Source organism: Topomyia yanbarensis, chromosome 2 (assembly GCF_030247195.1).
Source record: "Topomyia yanbarensis strain Yona2022 chromosome 2, ASM3024719v1, whole genome shotgun sequence".
NCBI classification, from domain to species: Eukaryota; Metazoa; Arthropoda; class Insecta; order Diptera; family Culicidae; genus Topomyia; species Topomyia yanbarensis.
In genome coordinates this window covers 5,431,463-5,458,453 of record NC_080671.1, presented here as the reverse complement: position 1 = coordinate 5,458,453, position 26,991 = coordinate 5,431,463, and the positions used below count along the sequence as shown (strand labels likewise).

General features: G+C 37.5%; 2 protein-coding genes across 2 annotated transcripts in view; both read left to right on the top strand.

Moving 5' to 3' along the window:
• The window catches only part of LOC131678667 (odorant receptor Or2-like), a 128,560-nt gene that overhangs the window by 2,986 nt on the left and 98,583 nt on the right, over positions 1–26,991 (top strand). The window lies entirely within an intron of this gene.
• Positions 5,004–9,812, top strand: LOC131678389 (uncharacterized). Its single transcript, XM_058958526.1, has one exon. The coding sequence runs from the start codon at positions 5,004–5,006 to the stop codon at positions 9,810–9,812; it is 4,809 nt and encodes a 1,602-aa protein (XP_058814509.1).

Below are 26,991 nucleotides of genomic sequence, written 5' to 3'. Positions count from 1 at the left end.
TTAAGTTTTTGGGCAAATATCTTTATTAAAATCAATCTATTCGAAGGGCCTACGATTCAGTTCTCGTTGTGTCAGCATACATAGAAATAGTCCCATATCCAATCATTGATGTTGTCCATCCAAAAGAAAAGTATTCACATGAATTCAAGAGAAAATGCATATCTCTGCATACCTACCATATCTTGCGTATCTTGTTTTTCTCATTATTTTGTTAGATTTTCCTGCGGATAACTAACAATTAGTCGAAAAAAAGAAGTCTATTTTTTATCCACTGCACCAGACGCCCCCTTAAGGACACGGCAAATAAGTTACGAAGAAATTAAAACAAAAATTGGAATCAGCCGAAAGATATTTCGGCAATCCTAGTAATTGCAACAACGTTTTTGGAAAACCAAGACTTTAAGAAGATTAATAGCGGTAAGCTTGAATCTAGTTGGTACCGCCACACGGTACTATCTTTGATTTTAGGCCTGAATTTAGTCTGGCCTAAGACGTTAGTACCTGTCATTGCAGAAATGGTTGCATCCTGAAGCCAAATGAACACAGTGTAAAAGGCCGCCATGTTCCTCTAGCATACATCTCAATAATTTGAATCAACTTTTCGAACTTTATGTGCAATATTATGGCCCATGTTGCACACAAACCATATGAGGGCAAGTAAGCAAGTTTTATCCCGTACGAAAAACAGGTGTAATCGAATTTTAAATGCATTTTTTTAAATATTCTTTATCGTCCTATATCTAAAAGGTGCTACACGCTCATTTCAAAACGCCACATCGAAGAGTTATATTGTAGGTTAACAGAAGTCGAATCATATTGAAACAAACTGTCGAACGAAAGTTTGTAATTGGATTCAGAGATGAAAATTGTTTTCGTTCGTTAGATTACCTATGGCTATCAAAATGAGTGAAGTTTAATTTGCTCACAATTTTTTAGTTATTTTTACATGAGGAAAAGAATATATAATCATAATTTGTTCCCTTTTCTAGTTGTATCTTCTCACAAAGAACACCATAAGCAAGTGGAAGTTTATTTATATTTTTACTGCTTTTGAAAGAGTTAAGATTGAATAAATTGTAAATGAAGCCATGCTAATTTAGCCTAAGTAACACTTTTAAATATGACGGCAAACAAACTGTTACAAATATTCTCATTTTGATCGTTATTTAAATGTTATCGGAGCTTGCTTGTATTGTTTCGTAATTTATAATTTTCTAGCATATCATGAACGATTTGCATTTCCGCTGTAGTACAAATTTTCGGTTAATTCTTTATGATAGAACAAATATGCACAGGGTATGAATGAGCTGTGAAAGCTGAGACTAGACAGATGACTTGGCAAAATGACGCAAAAAGTTGAATACGGAAAAATCGCTTATATAGTGTCGGAACTTAAGGGGGGTTGTGTAAGGTGTTATCGGCAAAAAATTGGATACTTTAATTTTTTGACATTAAAAATGTCTTACTCCACTATCTGGGGCTAGGTGTCATTCTAAAATCTAAACTATCTCCCATGTAACGAAACTATGTAAGGTTTGCACGCTTATAACTCCGATATTACTAGATGGATTTTAATCATTCATGCACCAACCGATTCAGAAACACCTAACTTAAATATTGGTAATAATTTAATATCTCCCCAATAAAAGTAGACTTTCGGAAATTGATAAAATTAAAAAGTTCACGAAAACGGGAAAATTACCATTCGTGAGGCAGATTTCTCAGACACAGCCGTCCATAGAGGGCACCTTATTGGCTCAATCACACACGAAAAGTCATGAAAAGAAGCGACGCATGTCCGTTTAAATCAGTTGTTGCTAATATCCCATGCCAGCAACATCGTCTCCGGGCGATGCAATAAGCGCTATCGATTTTCGGCAACGTTGGCACTTGCACACACTCGCACCTAAGTGACTAAACCATATACGGTTAGTTTATAAATAGAGGTGACGCGTGCACGTTTGAATCAGTTTTTGTTCTTATGTCGAGCGGGTAAGATCATGGCTGCAGCGTCTGGACACTACACTAAGCGGTAGACGCATTTTCGGCAGCGGTGGCCGTGTGCGGATTTTTCGGGTACCAGCACGGTGTCACAGAATGATTTGCAAAGTGGGTGGACGGGGTGGTTTGGATTTAATTCAATACGGTGTGTGCTGCTTAAGAGTGTTGCGTTTGAAAAATATATATTTATTTTTATGCATGCGTGTGCGTTGTAACTTGTTAATCCATGTTTACGGCGCTTTGTAGCTGCGTAGGGTAAAGAGCCTATTGGTTTTCATATGTTTCATATTTCGGTTATATGTTTTTTACCAGTAAGGCATCTGACAACGTGCTTCTGTAGTTATTGCACTGTTCAGCAGCGTAATATTTTATATAGGAGAGTACACGTTTTTTGCGCGGTATTTTTTACGCGTTTTTTGAAATTAACGTGGTTTTCATTTACGCGGCCTGTATTCCCTGCGTAAGAAAAACTTGAGTGTAATTGCATCGGAAACAATCACATTCCCAGGAAAACTTTTTGTTTACTAATTTCAAACACTTTTGTTTCGTACTACACACAACGGAAAATTTTAAAACAGAAATTACCGTCCATGCCTCAGTTTAAGCGGGTATTCTTTTTCGATTAAAATTCAAGCCATGTCTTAAGCGTTACTGGACTTAAAATTGTTTTCCCAGTTTATCCAGTCAAAGTATCTGTCCTGCCCTATGTATTTAAAACACAGTTCTAATCGCGTTTTAAAGTATACAACAAATAGAACGGTTTGGTATACTAATTTAAATTTTAAAATAAATCTGTTTTAAATTATGAAACAAACCGCTGTACTGAAGATATAATTATGTCAGTCCTATTACCACATAAAACACCTATATAACATAAAACGCTGCAGAATTGGTTTAATAATACAATGTTTACACTACAGAGTTATAACATTATTATCATAAAAAGCTACATTTTTAATGTCGCCGTGGTCGTGTCCTGTACACAACCCTTTAATTTTTTTCGATGCAAAGATTCTTTGACTTTTCAGTCAGGCGCCACATCGAAATCTTGTTTTGCGGTATACACCATAACTCAATATCTACTGGACAAGCGTAGTTTTTCACAACATTTCACAAGTAATTAAGGGATCTTTTATTTTTTGGTCGATTTTCGATTTTTTCGTAGTACTTTGAAACCAAAGTCCGATTATTGCTAAAACAACGATTAACATGTTATTGTAAAATAATAATATTTAGCAGTTTGCAAAAAGCTCTTGTAGCTGCCTGGGCAATGATGTGAAGAAGAATTGTGCAAAATTCAAAACGATTGGTCCAAGAAATTTTGTCTGCATCCAGTATCAGGTTCAATTTGTAAATTTATAATTGTCAATTCATTATCAGACAGATTATTAATTAAAATTACTGAACTTTTGGTATTTCAGGCATGATTGGATAATCGTGCTGATAATTTGAATTACTTTATTTTCAGCAAAGTAGATCTGCCAAATTCTATATGCATGGTTAGTAGACTGGTTGGGTAGGATGGTATAATAAGCCCCACCAGGCTAAAATTTCAGATTTCCATTCCATGGACGACATAATTATCTGGAGCAAATAAATAATTTTTATGACATTTTTCATGTGTTGCAGAACAGCAACTGATACAAACTTTTCAAAAGATGTAAGCTTCCACTCTTTTTCTATAAGCATTTGATTTAATTTGGAACAGTGTAAGTGTAATTGTTTGGAGCAGAATGATGAATATTCCTTTTTTGTTACTGATAAAATAATTTTCTCTAAATTTATATAAACTTATAATATAGCACCCAATAACTGTGGGTAGGCGAATTTGCGTTCCTCACTTACCCACCCTTTCTTACTTACAATTACACATATCTCATTGTATTATTACTCAGTTGAATTATAGCACTCGCAAGAAGTAGACGATACCGCGTTTTTGTCTACAATCCGAAACCTTCCAACATCTATTCTGGTCGGTCGAATAAAGGTTGGCGCGTAGGCTTTCCGTGTCGGTTCGAAAGTAAAATTCGTCGCGGGTTCACCGGTAAGAAATTAAGTCGAAAAACAGTTTGGTGCCGAAACCCGGGAGGAAATCCCAAGAAAAGGTACCGGTGAACCACCACGTGCGTATACCTCGTGCAGTGCCACCTGATCGAAACCAATTAATTATCGATTGTCGCTGCGGTAAATCCGCTAATCACCCTTTCTCGTTCGCTCTGGTGGACATTGATGACCGTCGAACTGTCCTTGGCAGTCAGGATTCTCGAGTACCCGTCGTTCCGGCGGTGGATAAAAACTAACCTCAAAAGGTGAGGGTTTTATACATTGTGCTATTGTTAAAAAACCACGCTACTGGTGAATAGCCTATTGGCCATTGTGCGCGCACAAAATGAAGAAAGTGACTCTGCGAAAAAATACCCTCCATCATAAAACGCTTTTGCGGAGGAGGAATAATATTCTCGGATCAGCTAAACTGATACAACAGTTCGATGATCAGTACGAAGAAACTCAAGTGAATCAAGTGTCGTTGAGGATTGCTCGCCTCGATGAGCTGTGGAAAACATTTGAAGGCGTGCAGGACGAAATAGAAGTGATTGAAGACAAACAAGAAGACTTTGCGGAATCACGACAAGAATTTCACGACTTGTATTTTGAGTTGAAGGCTTCGTTAACGAGTAAACTTCCTCGAAATGATCCTGTCCCTGGCACTCCAGTTCCCCAAATAGCACAACAAATCGCGCCTCCGGTTCATCAAGTTGTGTCGGTTAAACTTCCGGAGTTGAAGATGCCGGAATTTGATGGCCAACCGGATCAGTGGATCGAGTTTCGAGATTTGTTCAAATCGGTAATTCATTCCAACGTGCAATTGTCGGCCGTGCAAAAACTACATTACTTGCGCAGCAGCTTGAAAGGTGACGCTTCTCGTCTCATATCGTCCATTGCGATCTCCGCGGATTATAAGTGATCGGTATGAGAACACGGGTTATCTGGTGAAACAGCACATGTCTGCATTGTTCCGTGTACCATCTGTGCGAAGGGGCTCTGCTTCTGCTCTGTCCGAATTGGCGGACGAGTTTAATCGCCACGTTGGAATCCTTGACAAGCTCGAAGATGAGGATGCGCATTGGAATTCGTTTCTGGTGGAGCGCCTAAGCAGCCTGCTCGACGAAAGGTCTCTCCTGGAGTGGGAGACTCAGTGCAAAGAAGAAGAAGTGCCTCAATATTCCGTTTTGCTTGAGTTCATACGAAAAAGATCGCGTACTTTGCAAAAGTGTTCTACGGCAAGTGGCTCTTCGTCCAACGTACAAGTGAAACCCATAAAGGTTAAAACCACCTCCTCTCACGTTGCCTCCGAAAATGTGGTGAAATGTCTGAGCTGTAAACAAGCTCACTCGTTGGTACAGTGTGAGGCGTTTATCAAGCTAAGTGCAAACAATAGATTTGATTTTGTCAAAAAACACCGGTTGTGTATTAATTGTTTAAGAGGTGGTCATATGGCTAAGGATTGCCGTGCTAGTTTTTGTAGAACGTGTGGGAAGAAGCACCACAGTATGTTACATCTGCCAGCACAGTTGTCGACTTCAGCAGTCGTTGTAACACCGAGTGAAGAACAATCACCAAGCACTTCCCAAGTGTACACAGCTATTTGTTCTGTACCCACCACTACATCTCAATCGGACATTGCTTATTCGGTCGTGAACGCACCGCCGGTGGTGCTCACAAGTACATTACCCCAGGCAATTGTGTCGGTTTCGCAAAACGTTTCGTCACCTCTCGTCGCGATCGATGCGCCCCTCCCTCCGTCGCCGGTTGTTTCGTACGAATCTGAACCACTTCCATACTGCACCCAGCAGCCAGCTACATCATTAACACAGGCAAATAATACCTTTGAAAGTATTGTGTTCCTATCGACAGCCGTCGTTCGAGTTCGAGACGTAAACAATGTGTACCACTTTGCACGTGCTCTATTAGACAGTGGGTCTCAATCGAATTTTGTGTCCGAGTCACTTTGTCAGAAATTAGACCTCAAACGCTCTCGAGTTAACCTCCCTGTCAGTGGTATAGGACAATCTACCGTGAATGTTCACTACAAAGTACAGATCGCACTTTCGTCACGCTTTGGCGGATTTGAGCAACAGATAGACTGCTTGGTTCTACCGAAATTAACCGTTAGTCTCCCAAGTCGTAGTGTTGATATATCTCGCTGGACCATTCCGCGCCATTTGCCACTGGCTGATCCGAGATTCAATATTTCGCAAGGAGTCGATCTCATTGTTGGAGCAGAATTATTTTACACTCTTCTCGAATCTCAAAGACTAACCCTTACTGATGGATATCCTATTTTACAGAAAACCGTATTGGGATACGTGGTCTCTGGAAAGGCTACTGCTCATGCGCCTGAGACGGTGGTGTGCCACGTCGCTGTTGATCAAGACCTCAATGCTCAACTGGAACGAATGTGGGAGGTCGAAGATTTCGATGTAGGACGTGCACTTACGCAGGAGGAGCAACAGGTAGAAGAGCATTTCATTCGCACGGTGACCCGTGATAGCAGTGGACGTTACATGGTGCGGTTACCGCTCAAAGAGTCTCGTGTCCCATTCCTAGGGGATTCCTACAAGCCTGCTGTGAACAGATTTTCGATGATGGAGAGACGTTTCGCCAAGGACAACGAGCTGCGTGTGGCGTACACACAATTTATGGAGGAATATATAAAACTGGGGCATATGGAAGAGTGTTCTCGCGGCGCGGGCCCGCAGTTTTGTCTCCCGCATCATGCTGTACGTCGACCAGAAAGCACGACCACTAAAACCAGAGTGGTGTTCGATGCGAGCAGCAAATCGCATGGTCAATTGTCGCTGAACGAAGTCCTTTTCACTGGTCCAACGGTTCAACCAGCTCTGCTCGCTGTGGTAGCGAACTTCCGGGTACCCAAGTACGTATTCTCTGCCGATGCCGAGAAAATGTTTCGGCAAGTGTGGATGCATCCGGATGATCGAAAATTTTTGACGGTCGCGTGGCGATCGGATCCGTCACTACCGTTGAAGTTCTATCAGCTGAAGACCGTGACGTATGGACTTGCCTGTTCCCCTTATCAAGCCGCCCGTGTATTGAACAAGCTCGCTGAGGACGATGGGGATCGATATCCACTAGCCGCACCAATAGTTACGAAGTGTTTCTATGTGGATGATGCCCTTGCTGGAGGAGATGATCTGGACGAGGTTGCAGAAAGTTGTCGTCAGCTACAGGAACTTCTCGCTCGAGGGGGGTTTACTCTACGTAAGTGGTATGCTAATGATTCGAACGTTTTGCGTCATATACCTAGTGAACTCTGCGGAACCCCTGGTCCAACCGAAATAGGACGAGTCTCAATAACAACAGCATTGGGGCTGATATGGAATCCATGCACAGATCAGCTCAGTTTCCAAGTCCCGGATTTGGGGAACTTGCAGGTCGTTACCAAGCGGACGGTGGTGTCGGAAATGTCAAGACTCTTTGACCCGCTAGGACTTTTGGGGCCAGTGGTTATCAGCGCAAGAATATTCGTCCAAGGATTATGGGCAAGGCAACTCGCTTGGGATGAAGAATTGCCAGAACAAGATGCACAGTGGTGGCAGGTATTCCGCGATGAATTAGCGCAACTAAAGAAGATTACAGTCTCTCGTCACGTTGTCCCCAACTGTCGCCAAGATTATCAGTTGCATTGCTTCTGCGATGCGTCGTCGAAAGGCTACGGATGTTGTATATATGTGGTTGGACCAAATGTTGGAGGCAAAATAGAAAGCAAGCTACTGATTGCCAAGTCACGAGTCGCTCCTCTACGCGGATTGTCCATTCCAAGGCTAGAACTATGTGCGGCCGTTCTTGGCAGCCAGCTGATTCATAACCTGCGTACAACTACGGACTTTCAAGGCCCTGCGGTGTTTTGGTCTGACAGCACCGTTGTATTACACTGGATCAAATCACCTCCGAATGAGTGGAAGGTATTCGTCTCCAATCGTGTGGCGGAGGTGCAACGTCTCACTCGAGGAGTACCGTGGAACTATGTCCCGACCGAGCTTAACCCTGCGGATCTCATATCGCGCGGGATAAATCCTAGCCAAATTATAGATGATCGGATGTGGTGGTATGGACCACCATTGCTAACTAAACCGACTATGACTTGGCCGAAATTTCCATCGAATTCATCGATAAGCCATAACATTGAGCAGGAGAAACGTGCAGTCGTCGTGCTTACTACTACCGAAATCGATGATTCCATATTCGTAAGATATTCGGAGCTAGGGAAGCTATTGAAAGTGGTGGCCATGTGCATTCGATTTGGTACTAACTGTCGATGCCCGAAAGCAGTACGAGTTTTCGGGAACCTTACTCCTGCAGAGATCGACAGAGCGTTAAAATCCATGGTACGCCTAGCTCAGGTGAACAGCTTTCCCAAGGAAATTCAACAACTCAAATGCCATAAGCTTGATCCCACAAAACCCATCGAGTTTGATACCAAATCTGCTCTTAAAACTCTGAACATTCGTCTTGATCAGTCCGATCATTTACGCTTGGATGGTCGACTGGTAAACGCTGCAGGTCCATACGATTCTAAATTCCCTTTGATTCTGCCAGCTAAACATCCACTTAGTTTCTTAATAGCGCGTTCTCTACACCACAGGACGGCCCATGCAGGACCTGGGCTGTTACTAGCAACCATGCGCCAAAGGTTCTGGCCGATGCGTGGGCGCGAACTGGTTCGAAATGTTGTTCGAAAGTGCATTACTTGCTTCCGTTGCCGACCTGCAGATTATCATCAACAGATGGCACCCCTGCCAGCAGTTCGTGTAGTGCCATCCAGAGTATTCTCCAAAGCTGGTCTAGACTACTGCGGGCCATTTAACGTTCGTCCGTTGTACGGGAGGGGGGCCAACGTGAAAATGTACGTCGCGATTTTCGTTTGCCTGGCGGTAAAAGCGGTACACATCGAAATCGTTCCGAACCTTACGTCCGCCGCGTGCATTAACGCGATCAAACGGTTTGTGGCTCGACGCGGTCGGTTAATCGAGCTGCAATGCGATAACGCGACAGCTTTCGTCGGGGCTGATCGCGAGTTGAAGTCGTTACGTCGCCGGTATCTCGAGCAGTTCAAGACGGAGGAGTGGAAGGGCTATTGTATCGATTCTGGAATCTCCTTTCGTTTTATTCCGGCCCGCTCTCCGCATTTCGGGGGTCTGTGGGAGGCCGGAGTGAAGTCCTTCAAACACCATTTTCGCCGAATTTTTGGTGTCAGTTCCTACACTTTGGACGAATTCACGACGGCAGCGACCCACATCGAGAGCATTCTAAACTCCCGGCCTCTCACTCCCCTCACTGATCATCCAGATGATCTCGCTGTGCTGACGCCTGGCCATTTCCTGGTCGGCGAACCAATGTTCTCCATCCCAGAGCCGGACATGACAAATGACCAGGTGTCTCGGCTCTCTCGATGGCAAGAGCTACGCCGCTCTGTCCAGAATTTTTGGAAACGTTGGTCCAGAGATTATATTAGTCAACTACACCAGCGAACCAAATGGAGGACTCCAGCGCAGAATATCTACAAGGGAGCTTTGGTGCTTCTGAAGCAAGAGGAGCTGCCACCGTTCATGTGGAACATTGGAAGGGTGGAAGAAACCTACACGGGAGCCGACGGTTTGGTGCGTGTAGTTCTCGTACGTACGAACCGCGGAGTATACAAACGGGCAGTCACCGAGGTACGAGTACTGCCAATTGATGGCCACGATACCAATAAACTACCCACCGCCAGGATGTTAGACGACGATCGTTGAAACGGACTGTTTCAACGGGGCCCAGGCTGTTTGGAGCAGAATGATGAATATTCCTTTTTTGTTACTGATAAAATAATTTTCTCTAAATTTATATAAACTTATAATATAGCACCCAATAACTGTGGGTAGGCGAATTTGCGTTCCTCACTTACCCACCCTTTCTTACTTACAATTACACATATCTCATTGTATTATTACTCAGTTGAATTATAGCACTCGCAAGAAGTAGACGATACCGCGTTTTTGTCTACAATCCGAAACCTTCCAACATCTATTCTGGTCGGTCGAATAAAGGTTGGCGCGTAGGCTTTCCGTGTCGGTTCGAAAGTAAAATTCGTCGCGGGTTCACCGGTAAGAAATTAAGTCGAAAAACAGTAATGTTAGAGAAGCTCTTCAAGCCCTTGGAGTGGCTAGCGTCTAGCAATACAACTCTATAACGTTCTCGATAGTATGCACCATTATTAACAAACTAACGTTTTAGTCAATTATGGATCTTAAATAATAAATTGTTTAAGCGGTTACTCCACTGTAGAATTTAAAAAAAATGATTTTTTATTTATTAGTCTAAAATGTGCTTTAGGATGTAAAAAATGATATCCCAAAACATGGAGAACGAAAACAATTCAAAAATATTATTTTCAATTTTGCCGCAACGCTTCTTATGTATAACCCATGTGTACTGCAATCTTTAACCGCGTTTTTCTCGAAACCACTGGCCGGAAATGTAACTCGAGCAATAGATTTTTGGTCGCTTTGAAATTTTCACAGTATATTCAAAATTGATTTTTCTAGTCACGTACGCAGGATTAAATTTTTTATTGCCTACCTTTTTATTGATTAACGATTTTCTGTAGATTTTTATAACATTCTCTACATTTTTTCACTCAAAACTGCGCCATTTCGCTTAAAATCAAAATATCGAAAAAATCCTACGTACATCGCTATTGACATAAGGAATCAGAAAAACTTTAGTTTTTGGCGCTAGGTCAAAAATCACGGGAGATAGATTTCCGACCGTGAACCCCTTCCAAAAAAACGCGCATGAGGTGAAAATGCTGCGAGCCGCCATCTTGTGATGAAACTGCTCGAAAAAATTATTTTGTTTGATACAACACTTATGTTATAAATCCCATTCAACAAGATGTCGAATCACCATTTTATTGAGCAATAAAAAAATCTCGAAATAATCAGACTATTAAATGACATAAACAGTGAATTTGAAATTAACTTTATTGTACAGTTTTTTAACGTTTTAACGTTTTAACGCTTTCTTCTGGATAAATATGGTTCTCTTTGCTCGCAATAAAGATAGCAATAAAGAAGCCAATTTATCGGGTAGGAAAGACAAGCACTGTCGAACTACACTAATAAAATAAAATACCAATTCATGTGTAGAAAACTACGCATTTTCAATAAAAGTGGAATAACCCAGTGGGTAAAGAGTTCGTATCCATAAATGAATACAGCTCTTGTACGTCAACCTGGGTATGTTTTACCCTTTATTTTTCGCAGAACTGTTACAGCAAAATGCGTGAAAAATAGCTATTCATGAAAATCGCGCCAGAATGAAAAATACTGTCAATAGAATTATTTCTGAATTTAACAAAACATAAAATAACATTCATTTCACATTATTGTCTCCTTAACTACTTAACAAAATAAAACCGCCAACTGGATATATTTTTAATGGCTGGATCTTTCGGCTGCTCTAAAAATGCCAAACGCATATTTGCAACATTCTCAGTAGTTTAAACAGCCATTTTTTATGAGCATTGCCGAAATGTTCCGTTTCCGCCACGTACTCAGATGCAGGCCGGTAATTTGCAGCTTCCGCTACGAACCTTAGTTTGCAGGTTAACTCGCTTAAAATAATTCTTAATGACTTTTCGCTCATTATTAAGATCAGTATATCCATTGACATTATCTCATCGAGTAGTTGTGAAATGAATAAAAAGCACCAATTGTTATAAGCAATAAAATACCCATTTTTGACAGCTCGAATAACTTCCGAAAATGGGCAATTTGAATACATAAAATGGGTAAAGTTGTTTTACCGTGTTTATCTACCCGCATTTTTATTTCCTCGTTCTTTCCTTCTCTCTACACGCTTGATTCCAATTGCACATCAAAGGGTTACAGTAGAGCACGTTTGGATAAATTTAGATCTATTCAATCAATTCAGATCAAAGTTGTTTTTGTGAATTAGAAACAGAACTACAATGAGAATTGTTTTGATTCTTTTCTTTTTGCTTATCGCTAAGAGAATAAGCGGGACCATTTAATTCGTTAATATAAATCGATAACATATTTTCACGAATGATTGCCCATATATCTATTGTATCACACATCAAAGAAAGTAAATAACGGAAGAAAATTATGTTTTTAGGGGATAGATCCAAACAAATGACAATTGGATATAGATCGTAAAATGCAATATTTTATGAATTTACTTACACTGGTCGTTAGCAAATTGAATCAGAATGTTAACGGCTTAGAAATTAGCTCCACAAATACCCTAAGCTAAGAGTAAATAATCGATTTCAAATATGTGCAATGTTCCAATAAGAATAAAATCACATAAATCTTCTGAATACAAAATGTTTTGAAATTTATTGTGAACACAACGGTGATCAATATATTTATTTCGATTTTTGGCATAAATCGTTCCAATTTGCATTGATGCATTATAGAAATATATCTATATTGTCTGCCACAGTGCAAAAAAAAAAAAATAAATATAGCACTCGTTAATATAAATGATCATTCTGTCAAAGTTTAATTTTCTGTTTGATCTTTGTTTACTTTTTATTTAAACCTCGCTGAAAAACGTGTATAATTTTAATTCGCAGACCTTCATTGATAATTGATCTTTATTCCAAACTTGTGAAAATTCACTTGAAACGAAAATAAATGTTCTCCCCCACGTCGATAGGTATCATGTTTAATTAGAATGGCACTCACAGTTCATTTTAAATTCAAATTGAAATATTTTAACCAATTTTTTAATCAAAATATGAAATCTCGACAAACATATAATTCCGGCTTAAAAGCCAACTGTCAAAATTCTCTTTGAAAGGGAATTCCGGACAAACCGTTACTCGCCAATCACAGATGTTGGCAGTAAACAAAAGAGAAAAAAATTCTCTTCCGTTAACTGCTATGAACTGTGTTTATCCAGCGACGGTTTGTCCGGAAGAAAAGCTATTTTACTGCAAGAAAATATCGGAATGAATTTACTCATTTTCTTTAACTTGAATTTTTTGTTTTTTAACATTGACTTGTAACGCAGATCAGAACGCAGCCATATAAATGACAGCATCGTTTGATTAAAGCTTATCAAATATTTTAGGCCGGTTTACAAGTTAGTCCGGTTTAAAAACAGTTAGTACGGCTTTGTGCTTACGGCTATAAGAGATTCACGTTTAAAGCTTCGCGCCACGCCCTCCGCCCACGGTGAACAGCGCCATAACTCTACTGCTTAGACCTCTATAAAAAATTCAGATATATTCTTAAGAATCTATACTTTAAGAATCTATACTTTAAGATAAGAGAATAAAAAGTTAGACTTTTGACCGACCTCATCATATATAAACCCTTATCGCAATAGTCCGAAACCCAATAATAGGCTCATTACCCTACATGTAAATAAGCAAATCAATTGTAAAAATATCTTAAAAGTGCCAGGACACAACATGTGGCTTAATTGGATCAAAACGTAGTGTGCCTTGTCTGTTTTTCAAAAAGCGTGATATAATCGAGATAAAACCGTGATATAATCGAGGGTGATATAAACGAGTATTGATATAAACGCATAGTGATATAATCGAAACATTACTGTATTTGTTAATTCCAATCCTGCTTAGAAGTAATTCATATAAATGATAATGCAATAAAAATTAAATTCTCATGAAAACCGATCCTGACCTGCTAGAGACAAACTATAAACGTCATTCTTCATCATTCCATATATTTGCTTTGAACTCGATTTAAGTAAGCCTTCATGTCTCTACGGCAACTGGACCAGCTTATTGGTGGCCAAAAGCAGGTCATCTCTCACCCAACCATTGACACAGTACAGGGCATCATATACGATCATGACACCAAAGCGTAGAAGCCGGGCTGCTCGAAGACCAGAAGACCCAGCGGGTTACGAGCATTCGACGCATCAACACAAATCAATTATTTTGCATTTACGTTTATAAATATTACTATTTCACTCAGCCTTATAAAACTATAGTTCAAACTTTGTCGAAGACGGTAACTAGCTACGAGCTTTAAAAAAATAGTTATAACGATATTAAAGTTATGGCTCGAACCAACTGAAGAAATTCAATATTTCTTTCAACACAGTCAGTGCACCACCGACATCGATACCTTAAAATTAAATAAAATGAGAATATTGTCATCGCAGAGACTTGGTACCTTTGAATGAATGAATTACTGAAAAGCATAGACGTGATGTGATGTGATATTAAGCCACCATCAGCTCAAGGTTTTTCCAATGGATGCGGGTAGACTTACGGTAGCCCCGAAATAGTTTAACGTAAAACCTTCGCATTATTATTAATGAAGGGGAATCAAAAGGTTTGGTTGTGTCCGTAAGCAGAAGCACTTACACGCACATCGCTGGTACGAAAGAGCGCCTTCCAGCAATAATACTCCAGTCAAAAGATAAAAAAATTCACTATGCTATATTTCACCCTAAGGAGGTATAAGGATAAGGATAAGTATTTGTGCCCTCAAGTACAAAGACTGGTTTTACCAACAAATTTTCACCCTTGTGAGAAATTTTGGTTTTTACCAAATTTTCCTCCTTAGGGTGAAATATAGCATAGTGCTTTCGCATAGGCCTGCTAAGCCAAGACAAGTTTCGGCTTCACTGTGTCTCATCGGCATAAACAGAACTTCTGCTCGAACGGGCATCACGTTTGATCAGTCGTTCGATTGAAACACAAAGTGTGTTTTAGTTTTAAAGGATTTCCGTCAATCCGGCGCTAATCTATTCCGACAATGTGTTAGTGTCGGTTTCTGATGAGGCGAAGCCGAAACGCAACTGAGTATAAAAAAGTTCGCTATACCTGCTTTACCTACCTGATGGTTTGTTTTGAGAAGGGTGCTTCAAACTCATATCAGACCTTTTGAAGAAAACAAGTTTTCTTCAAGTGACTTAGGCTGGCTACCCACGTTCCTTCATCCAGTCTTCAATTTATATGATACCCTGGTGCTCCCAGCCTCTCCCAGTTTTCAATGTTATATAGTGCATAAAATTTATCATATATGATATAATATAGCATAGTAAACGAATATCGATAAGTTTATTGTGGATATTGTGTTCATACCTAATTTAAATAAATAATAAAACCTGTAAATAATGCAACTTAATTAAAATAATGAATATTATAAATGCATAAATATGATAAAAAAAATGTACAAGGCATATAATGAACAAGTTGGGTACATCGGAAGTTATAAAATTATATGTGGAAAAATGGATAAGTGCTAATTTAATCTATTCGCTCAGCATAACACGCTAAACGTAAACGGACAAACTATTACTCGCCGATTGAAGATCACAGCAGTAGACGAAAGAGAAAGCTTTGCTCTTTCATAAAATGCTAGCCTCCTGTCTCAGCGATTTACTGTGCGTCCGGAATTCCTCCCAAGGCGAATCCCGCCAGTACGCTTACCGGTCTTCTCTAAAAACACGTAAGAATTTTACTGCAATGGATGTAGGAATATATTAAAAGCAATGTACATGACGATATAAAATCACCTTTATGAATATGAATTTGGAAAATAGTTTAAATATGATAATTATAATGAATATATACCACGACTGTAATAAATGTAATGAGTATTACGAATTTTGTGTAGCAACTATAACCATTGTAACGTGTGCGGATGGAAAAGGGCTGGTACTAATCGTTGAAGGCATTTCCATGGTGGAATTCTGACTATTACAGCCATTTAAATAAGGTTAATATCACGAAAGAAAACAAGGCTATAATACATATAAAGAAAATACTGAACAGTGTAATATAATATAATATAATATAATATAATATAATATAATATAATATAATATAATATAATATAATATAATATAATATAATATAATATAATATAATATAATATAATATAATATAATATAATATAATATAATATAATATAATATAATATAATATAATATAATATAATATAATATAATATAATATAATATAATATAATATAATATAATATAATATAATATAATATAATATAATATAATATAATACCATATAAACCGGGAGCGAAGATAAAAACGGCCACTGCTAAAGGCTGTCTCAGCCGAACCCATATTGGCAAAAAAGTAGTATATAAAAGAAATAATTATATATGATGAATATATTAGGTTCAATAAAAATACTAAAATGATGAATATAATGAATTCCCTGAAATATATCGAGTAAAAAGGATTCCATGAATCTGGTCCTTAGATTTTCCGCTACTCCTCGATTCAAAAGCATATGATCTAATGTTTATTACTGAATAACATAGACGTAAGGCACACATCTCCGATCAACATGGGGAACGTGCCATTTGAACCAGACGCTACTGATTCCTGATTCCTGAACATAGACGTAGTCAGAAAATGAAAAGAAGAGTGGGGAGGGTTGTGTACTCCCCAGCCCCTTTTTTAGATTGTTTTGCATCAGACAACGCACACATCTTCAGCACATGTTTCGACCGTCGAACTAAGAAAAAGTCTTACGAATTTGAATACCACTATTCAATGACTCAGTTGTTGTGTTATTTGAAACGATACATTAATACTGAACTTTTCGGCAAAGATTGTAAACAAAGCTGACATATTGTGAAACCTGTTTTTATATAAGACAATGAGCTTTGAATATAAATTGAAACAACGGATTAAATGATGGTAGAAAATATTTATTTTAATATCTGAGATTCTCATATGCGAAAATATAATTATTTTACTACTTATAAATTTTAATTAGGTGCGGTAGCGTAGTGGGCATTGCTATCGGTTCCTCCTATTCATAATTTATATTCTATTCTCTTAACTTTCTTTAAGTGTTAACTTTTTGTAACGAATAAGGTGTTAACAGGTCATGTAATATATAATTGCAACATATGTTTGAGTGATATGTAGATACATATTATTGATTATTGTTATATTTTTTCGTGCACAGCCGCATGGTGCGTTATTTGCACGATATTTATTATATTTTAAATAAATAATATTTATTAATTGTAATATAATCTTTCCATGTCAATGTAAAATTGTGTTTCATGCAGTTGCTTATTATATGCGTTACATGCAATATATTTTCTATACGCATTATCATTATTGCCATTACAATTATTATATTTCATTGAATTAGTTGCATAATTTATGATAGACGTCTATATCGTATTATTGGAAGTTCTCTTATTTTAGATATGAACCTATGATGTTCACTATATTTTTAGATTTATTATAATTATTATATTTATTATAATTCTAACATTATACATTGCTTTATATAAAAATAAATACCATTGGGTGGGGAGGGAGCATCAGGGTATCATTCAAGTTGCAACTTGGGCTAGATGTCGTGGGTCGCCAGTTTCTAGTCACAAAATAAGAATATTGCCATTGATTGTATAATTCTTCGGTATCATGCTGTTGATGTTAATGTTCTTATCTGTCAAGCGGTAAACCATCAGGCAGTGCCTTAACATGTATTGGTGAAGGAGATTCTCTGTCCCTGTGTATTACGCATAAATGACTCCGTTTATGAATCCACTCCTTTTTGGCCCTTTATACAGCGATAATGTGAATGTCGTTTGATAACATGAGTTTATCCTTACCGTTAAAAGCATCTGCAGCCACTGGAGTATACCATTCCTATACCATCATCATCATCATCATCAATAAGGTGTTAGCGGGTCATATTGACCCCGATTTCGAACTCAGTTCTAAGACACATTTTCAGTCAAATCTATATGAATCTGTACCCAGTTCGGATTGGAGAGCCGAAGGCATCGGACGCAATTTTCGTTTCTGCTTCTCGGGCGTAGTTAAGTTGCTTGGCTTGAATGGCGTGCTGCTGCAGTGTATAAACTGAGAGCTTTTTGTGAATATTTGGCAATTAAAAATCAATCCAATATCAAGCTAAGGTGTGAATTTAGAAGATAGTGTTATAAGTGTGATGCCGGATCATTGAAATTACCGTAAAACTGCACTAAGCGGTCTAAAAATATGAAAAAAAATCAATAATACCTAGTGATGTATGTATGTACAAATAGTCTGTATGGCAGTGGTAGTGAAGAAAAAAATTCAAAATGTGCTAATACCACATGCTTGGTGTGTGTGGTTTGCGGAGCGTTGAAGCGGAGTGAGGAGAGAATCCAGGCTGCTGAGATCAAAATTCAAACGGGTGATTTCAATCTGATTTACCATTATATCGTTTTGTTCTTTTCAGCATACTGTGTTTGAGTATCGTATTTCTCACTTTCCCGTGTGGGTATTGAGAGACATGACTGTAATTGTCCATATGTGTGAATACCCTTGCATTGACTTTTTAAATAGGGTTAGCCATTTACACAGGTGAACGTAAGGGTATTCCGGTGGAGCATGTAAGTAGGTTTATAGTGGTCTTTTCTTGAACTGCGAAGGAGGCCCATCTCTCGGTTCATTCGGTATGATGCGAATCATGTAGGTTTGTTGTTGGAGGGGTTTTACGGCCTGTTTGACGAGTGCTGCTGAGGAAATTGCTGTGGTCTTTTCATACAAAGATGCATTATGTCTCAACATAGTGTGTTAGTGCGACGATTATTTTTCCGAGAGCGATTTACAGATGTGACCATGGATATTTTAGTGGCTGTTTTACGTGATTTCAGGGATAAATTTTCATTAGGTCTAGGTTGGCGTTGAGAGATTCTCTTTGTTTGCTTTCTTCTCTGTTCATTGATTGGCCATTTCAACATTTCCATCTTAACTCCTTGTATAATATACTAGCAAAAAACATAGTCTTTCGATATGTTAAGGGAAATTTGTGGAAAGTATTTGAGTCGCGTAGTGATCGGCGGAGGACAGTTCGGCTTGGTAAGCCGAAGTAGTGTGCGTAAATATCTCTACGTGTGCGGTTTGTCTTGCAGCTGTTCTGTCGAATCGGATGGCGTAGCGCTACATAATTTAACTGCCTCTGAAGTTTATGCAGTAGTTTCTAATAAATTTGGCATTTTGAGCATGTGAAACACCGCGAGGAGTTTATAATAAATTATATATAATATATATTATATTATGAATTAATTATAACATATCACTACATGCTTTATATGTACTGCAGTCGTCACATTCATTATATGCATTATGAATATTACAATCAATATATTACATCCTATGCAGAATATTACTAATAATCCCGTTTAATTTATAGTGGTATATTTGGTAGTAAATAATGATTCACAATCTATTAGCAAACATACAATAAAGCAGAATGAATATGCACATTATGCTATTTATAATATTTTATTATATACCTAATATAACTGTATATATTTTACGTTCCTTATATTTATTACATTAATTTGATTAACTGTACCGAACAATTGTAATGTAAACATTTTACATTTTTGTGCCTCATGAATTTGCATATTATATTCAGTATATTTGTTTATTAATTTAGTTCAATGCCTTATTCTCATTATTGCCGTTATATACAACACCTTTTTAAATTGCCTTAAAAGTATCCAAATTTATCAAATACTTATTAAATTATTTTTATATTATTTTCGTTACATTTATTATATTTATTCTATTACATATCCCAAGAAACAATTTGGAAACAACTGTAAGACTATTTACTGAATAAATGCCTAATAAAAGCAACCTATGCTGAATAAACAGTATTGCTGAACTATGTTATGAACACTAGTTTTATCAGTAAATTAAAACACTGTTATTCAAAATCATTAAATGTGTTGAAATATCGGTAAAATAAACGTGCCTATGGCTAGTTGTAGCACGGCTATTCAAATTGTATGTTATACCTGAACAATATGCTGAATAAACGTTTTTCTACCTGCTTTAGGTACCTCAATACAAATGCTATTAAATTGCTGAGAAGACTCTGAAAAAATGTTAGTCCAATCAATCAAAAATATACTGTTCAGCATGCTATTTTTTCTGAACTACATACTGAATTAAACTGCATTCAGCAGAACTGATTACTTCTGTTCAATTGATATGTGCTGAATAACATGCTGAAAATTGTCATATGCACTTTGTAAACATTGCCAGCGATACTCTGGCTCGTATTAAAAATCGAAAAATCGCTTGATGTTTTTGTAAAAGGAATTCTACCCCGTATAGCTCAGCCGGACAATGAGCCAGAATTCTAGCTGATTCCAGTTAGTATTCCGACACCTGTGACACAACCGATGATTCTAATTAGAATCGTTCATTACCGGAACCGGAATACTAACTAGAACCGGCCAACAGCCTCATTTTCGGCTGAACTTACTGAGTAGATTCGCAGTCTTGTTTCAGGACCAGTATGAGTGAACCTGAACTGTAAAAGTGTTATCATGCAAATGATGTCAACTTACCACAGATCACAGTCGCTGAACAAACATAGTTTGCAGCACCTGTAACTCCAGTAACCAACATGCACTGCGTTTTGTTATATGCTTAATTCAAAATCCGATTTGGGCTGCAAATTCATAAATTTTTGAGAACAATCCACTTACCTTATCGTGGATATAACTGGCTCATTTTATTAACTTTCAGCAGCTGTTCGAAATAAAAAAACTTTCAGCAGCACTGTAGATGAATAAAATCACGACTTTTAATGCCAAATGATTCGAGGTTTTGAAAAAAATGCTCCGTTGTGATGAAAAAAATTATCGAGATAAATGACGTTACCATCCGAGGTGTAAGGTTGCACCCCCTGTTTGAATATACGTATTTGAGGCTCTTATAAAGCAGTTGAGCAGCGCCGGTTTAGAACTGCCATTAACACAACGCTGATTAAAAATATCAATGTTGCCGCAATTCAGCTATTAATATATGATTATATGAATACTTACTTGATTGGTATGATGACCAATTTTTCATGTGCTAGTAGAAAGGCGATATGGCTTAGATGGAAGAGCGACGAATGTAGTAACACAATGTACCTGGGTTCGAATCCAAATGCTGGAAAAAGGAAATGGATTCGCAAAATTTCATCTTGGAAGGTAAGGTTTTGTGGTGCTGATTGACTTTGGGGGCCTAAGCTCCGTTAACCAGTAATTACGAATGGAAAGAAGATTAAATTAATTGAAAAAAATGCCGACAATTGTTGGTGAAAAAAATATTTTTACCATTAGCTTTTCAAGCGCTTTACAACAAGCTGAACAATTACTAAATAATTGCAGCTTAAACTGATTTAATCAGCAACTCCTTGTAAAAGCTGAACAAGGTACTGAACAAGTTTTGTTTGCGTGTGGAAAAAGCCTGTTTTCAGCTTACTTAATCAGAAACAGTAGAACTAATGTTATGAGCCACACAGAACTGCGACTGAAGAAACGCTGTTACAACAGCACTAATCAGCAAATGCTGAATAAATTCTCCAATTTCAACTGGTTAAGCATTGAAGAGCAGTAGCTTGAATATTTTAAAACGCAGATAATCAGCATAAGCTGATTAAAATATCTTGCATATACGTTTTTTCAGCAGAAATTGTTCCTTGCAACCATAGTACTTTAAATTAAATATACGCAGAAATGTCCACATATAATTGCTACATTATTTTAACGCATTATAAAGGTGTATCCGTGTACATTAGACCTCTCCACATTTTGAAAAAGTTTTGAAATATACATGGGTCAGCTGAAATTTTTGTTCTAGGTGCGAATTTAAGAACTTTCGCCCAAAATGGCCTCATTTGGACATGATTTAGAGGTGTCTCCAATCAAAAATCGTGTTTTTACTATGTTTCCATAGTAACATCACTTACACTCTGATTTAATAGGCCCTACATGCCCACATATCATCAAAGGTTGTTCCTTACACATATCTTAATATGTTTTAACAGGTGAACCTAGCTCTAATCGCAGTAGAAAATTTGTTAACAGGATTTTCATATAGAAAAGTATATCAAAACCAAGGAAAATTAGTAGTATTTCTTCTTGGTTTTGGTATTCTTCTCTATATAAAAATCCAGTTAACAAATTTTCTATTGCGATTAGAGCTTTGTTCACCTGTTAAAACATGTTAAGATATGTGTAAGGAACAACCTTTGATGATATGTGGGCAAGTTGAGCCTATTAATTCAGAGTGTAAGTGATGTTACTATGGAAACATAGCAAAAACACGATTTTTGATTGGAGACACTTCTAAATCATGCCCAAATTAAGCCATTTTTGGCGAAAGTTCTTAAATTCACACCTAGAACAAAAATTTGAGCTGACCCATGTATGTTTCAAAACCTTTTCAAAATGTGGAGAGGTCTAGTGTACATTCAATACAATGGAGATTGAATATCATAATTATTATGTTTATAGGCCAATTTCATAGACGTTTCATAAATTTATTGTAGGCATTATATTATTTACTCATTTTCAGTTTTATACGTTCGCTTGTTGTATGTGTTATATCCATTAAACTCATACTGTATGTTACTGCACTTTATTTTCGTACCACAATCAGTATAATTTCAGGTATACATATTATATACACTACATATTTCATTTAATTATATTTGTTACGTATACATTATTTGGATTAGATTAATCACTTAGCGTTTTTCAGGCAGAAGACATCCACTCAAAACATTCATTATTACCATTTTTTAAGTATATACTACACTGTATGTTGTTTTCACAGTCAATATATTCATTTTATTGTACTATATTATATTATATTATATTATATTATATTATATTATATTATATTATATTATATTATATTATATTATATTATATTATATTATATTATATTATATTATATTATATTATATTATATTATATTATATTATATTATATTATATTATATTATATTATATTATATTATATTATATTATATTATATTATATTATATTATATTATATGTTCGTTATATCATTTTGTACTGCATTATATTCTATTATATGATATATTTATATTACAAAACAAAAGAAGTCGCATAGGGGATGGGAGCATCAGGGTATCATACAAATTGAGGACTTGCCGAAGGAACGTGGGTAGCCAGTCTGAGTCACTTGAAGGAAACTTCAGAAGGTCCGATAGGAGTTTGACGCACCGTTCTCCAAACAAACCTTCAGGTGGGTTCAAGCACGTATAGCAAAATTTTTTACCCTTTGGCTGGATATTATTGTTGGAAGAGGACCTTTCCATCCCGCGGAATGCGCGTAAGTGTCTCTGCTTACGGGTTCGCCCAAACCCCTTTTGTTCCCTCTTCAGTAACAACAGTAATATGAAGGTTAAATGATAAACTATTTCGGAGCTACGATAAGTCTACCCGCATACACTGGAAAAACCTTGGTGGCTATATATCAAATCACATCACATCAAATCTATATGAATCTGTACCCAATTTTTTTATATCATTTTAAATGGAATAAACCTGTGCTTTATGATGTCAGTTTTACATACATTGACACGGCAATAACTTTGCAATTTATAGAACAATTTCATATTTTTAGTTATCATATAATACCTGGTTTCACGGGGTTAAGGGGAATCACTGTAAAATATCCAATACACGATTTTAAGTTGTTACCTCCACTAAAACCGCTCCAAAACACTCCCACCTGTCATACAAGAACATTGTCTGCTTGTTGAAATCATTATATGAAATGATATTTGTGTTTAAAATTGAAACTTTGAAAGAAATGAGAAAAGTTAGGGGTATGTAGTGTCCGGAACATGACCAAGGTGTTGACGTAGGACAATTATTTTGTGTGAAAGTTTTCTGTATAACCTTAAAAGATCTTGACTAAAACGTGCATTCCTTAACTTTTATCGACATAAATTTACCGCAACTACTAACTCTTATTGAATATTGACAGATGCTTATTGACCTGTTTTTAATACGGAGAACTCGGTAATAAAATTGTTTTACTGAATAGATTAACGAATGGGTTCCTCAGGAAAATTTCGCTGAGCCCGGTGAATCGAACTTAATGCGTAAAAAATAGCCATTTAAAAGAGATACAAGCAGAGTTTTAAGAATATGATCATCGCGGTTATGTCCCGGACATTACCCGCCCCTAGTTTTTCGCTAAGCGTGATTCATTTCTGTACGCTAGAAAAAAGATTCCGATGGTTGATTCGACAGATTTTAACATTGATATTTCAGAGCAAGAAAATATGAAATTTGTGCATTTCATGGATGAATGTATCAACGAGCTTAGAATCCAGCGAATCCTCCATCAACGTAGACGCCAACAACAAAGGTTCTTTTCAGTGCCACCATAATTATTATAAAGGTTAACTTGAAACATTCCCACATATTTCATTGAGTATCATTCGATTTGAATTACAAGTCAAACGAGTAGTCACGACACTCCGGTTATGTCCTAGACATTACCAACCCATCTTTTTTATTTGAAGAACAAAAATGGATCATTTTTTTCAATTCAATGAGTTTATTGGAACTTTATGGAATTAGATGAGTTATTTAACGAGTTTGGTAAGTTAAAGGTAAACGTGGAATCAAGTCCATAACTCTTTTTTTCATAATTATTTTTTATAACAAGTTCTTGTTTTTGGAAATTGTCTTTGCTGCCTAATATTCAGTGGAAGAAATGTTTTGGCGAATCCCGCTGGAATAAACAAGGAGAAGGATGGCTGAAAAATTCAATTTTTAAAGATAGACATATCGAAAACGGCAATACCTGTCGGGGTTCACGTCAAACACAGTGCAACTCTTCACACTCGAGTACTGGAACCAAATTGTCGTTCGACTGTTCCAATATTAAAGCAAATGCTTAAATGCTTTTTTATGCTTTTACGGTCCCACTTAATTTTTACTTGTACTTGACTGTCATTTTTATGGCTCAGTAGTAATGCAGTCGTATATTTTGCCAAAAGCAACTTTTACATAGCATTTAAAAAGACTTAAATGCTGATTTGGTAACCGTTAAGGCGCATTTTGCATGCTTATTGGTTACCTGGGTAGACTTAATGAATAACTTTTTTCCAAGTACTTTAAATAAATTTTTCCTTGATTTTTGCTTCCATCTTTCCCTACATTCTACCAATATCTGTCTTCGTTGGAAATATAGTGATTAATCTTCATTTAAGATTTAGCGAACGGTGCAGAAGAAAAACTGTTTTTCTTCGTTTTGAACATTTACCGATTTTTAGAGATTTCTCACCTGCTCCACAACTCTGTTGATGATGCTGAAAAATGGTTCTTCAAATGGAAAACCTTTCTTGTGCATTTGGATGCAATCTGCATTTAATTTTAAACTAACGAAGCTTAATTTGTACTAGTTTTTCACCATTAGAATTGCAGGTTTGCGATGGAAGCCAAAAGCTTTCGCCGTGGTTCACTTTCTACAAAGGCACTAGCTCAGAATGCACTTCCACATCACGTCGTATGTGAATTATTTTGCTCCTTCTCGACTAGCAAACCAATAATTACCGAACCGCAAAAAGAATCATGGTACAGACCCGCACACCAGCGACGGAATCGCAACACATCTGTTTTCCCGCTTATTTCCGGAATGGTGAGGGGCGTACGCGAAAGGCAACGACGACGACGACGACGCGCAACATTTCATTCTCAAAAACCGGCAAAAGCTTTCCCTCTTTTTTGTACCCCCAACAACTACACACCCCGTTTCTCATCGAAGGGGAATGCAATTTCATTGTGCGAAGGAATTTCATTTTATAGCGTTTGCTTTTTCGCTGTCGTAACTTGGCAATTTTGCACTAACCGAACAAGTGATCTCAGCGCAGGATCACGCGTGAAGTTATTTTTAGTTGTTACGATGTGCACTGTCTTGAATAACAAGGGACTTGGGACAGATTGGGTGTCGCGGTGGTGGTGTAATTTAGCTTCATTCGAATTGTCTAATTGGACGATTTCGTGTAAATCTAGCGTTCTAATTCGTTAAGCAATGGAAACTCGTTTGACATTTCGTTTGATGTCATCACAGCCAGAGCACGGTATTTCAAGAAAGTGATGGGTAGACTTCGATAGGAAATGAGCAAAGAATGCCTTGCTTTGTAACTATACACAGACACACAAGGCAAGTGGTGCGGAAATGCGCCACCAACTGTTCGCCACCGCACACTAGATGCGGTTTCATGTTAGCTTGGATATCCGGATCGGATATTTTCTTATAGAATAGGAACAGGCAGGGCGCTTACCACTTTAGGGTATTGGGAATAGCATGTGCAGGAAATGTACAAGATCCCAGCGCTCCGAAAAGTCAATTTTTCATACGAATGTGCGAATGTGGTTCGAAAATCAAACCCGGAATGTCGATTGGAAAAGTGCCAACTTCAAACGACCGAACGTAAACTAAGCTTTCTCGTGGTCCCCGGTGTGTAAATGTGTGTGTAGAGAGATGGTGACATTGGCAGCCCGCTCGATAGGATTTCTTTCCCGCTGTGCGATGGTTACGAAATGCAACAATGATTTGTAGGATTATTTTTAAATGAATACGACATCTTTTGCACCAGTTCAGGGATTCGCTCGATTTTTAAAGAAATGATTTATACTCCGAAACGACCACACGAACACTTTATTCAAAGCTCCAACGGTGAAGTAAATCAATTCTTGCAACAGATTTTTCGCCCGAACAACTTCTGCAGACAATTTCGGGCTCCAAGCACATGTTCTGCTTTAAATTTAAACCCAACATGCACTACGGCCACTAAATCAATGCGGTTCTCTGGGCTGTGAAGAGATAATGTAAACCGGAAATAATTGGCTGTTTTCAGTGGCGAACGGAAGAAATACAGAGAATTAATTTACTTCAGTTTTTCCTCGTTTTTTTTTTTGGATGGCATGTTGAACTTTACATTTTTGGACATAATGATTGAAAAAATGGGCTGATCCAGTTTCGAATTAAGTGGTTTATGTACATCCATTGTGCTAATATTTTGGTTTAACTCGACCGGGATAATTATGTGGTGGAATGGTCAGTTCATTATATGTAACCATAGGCGGCTCCAGCTGGTTGACTAAGGGGGG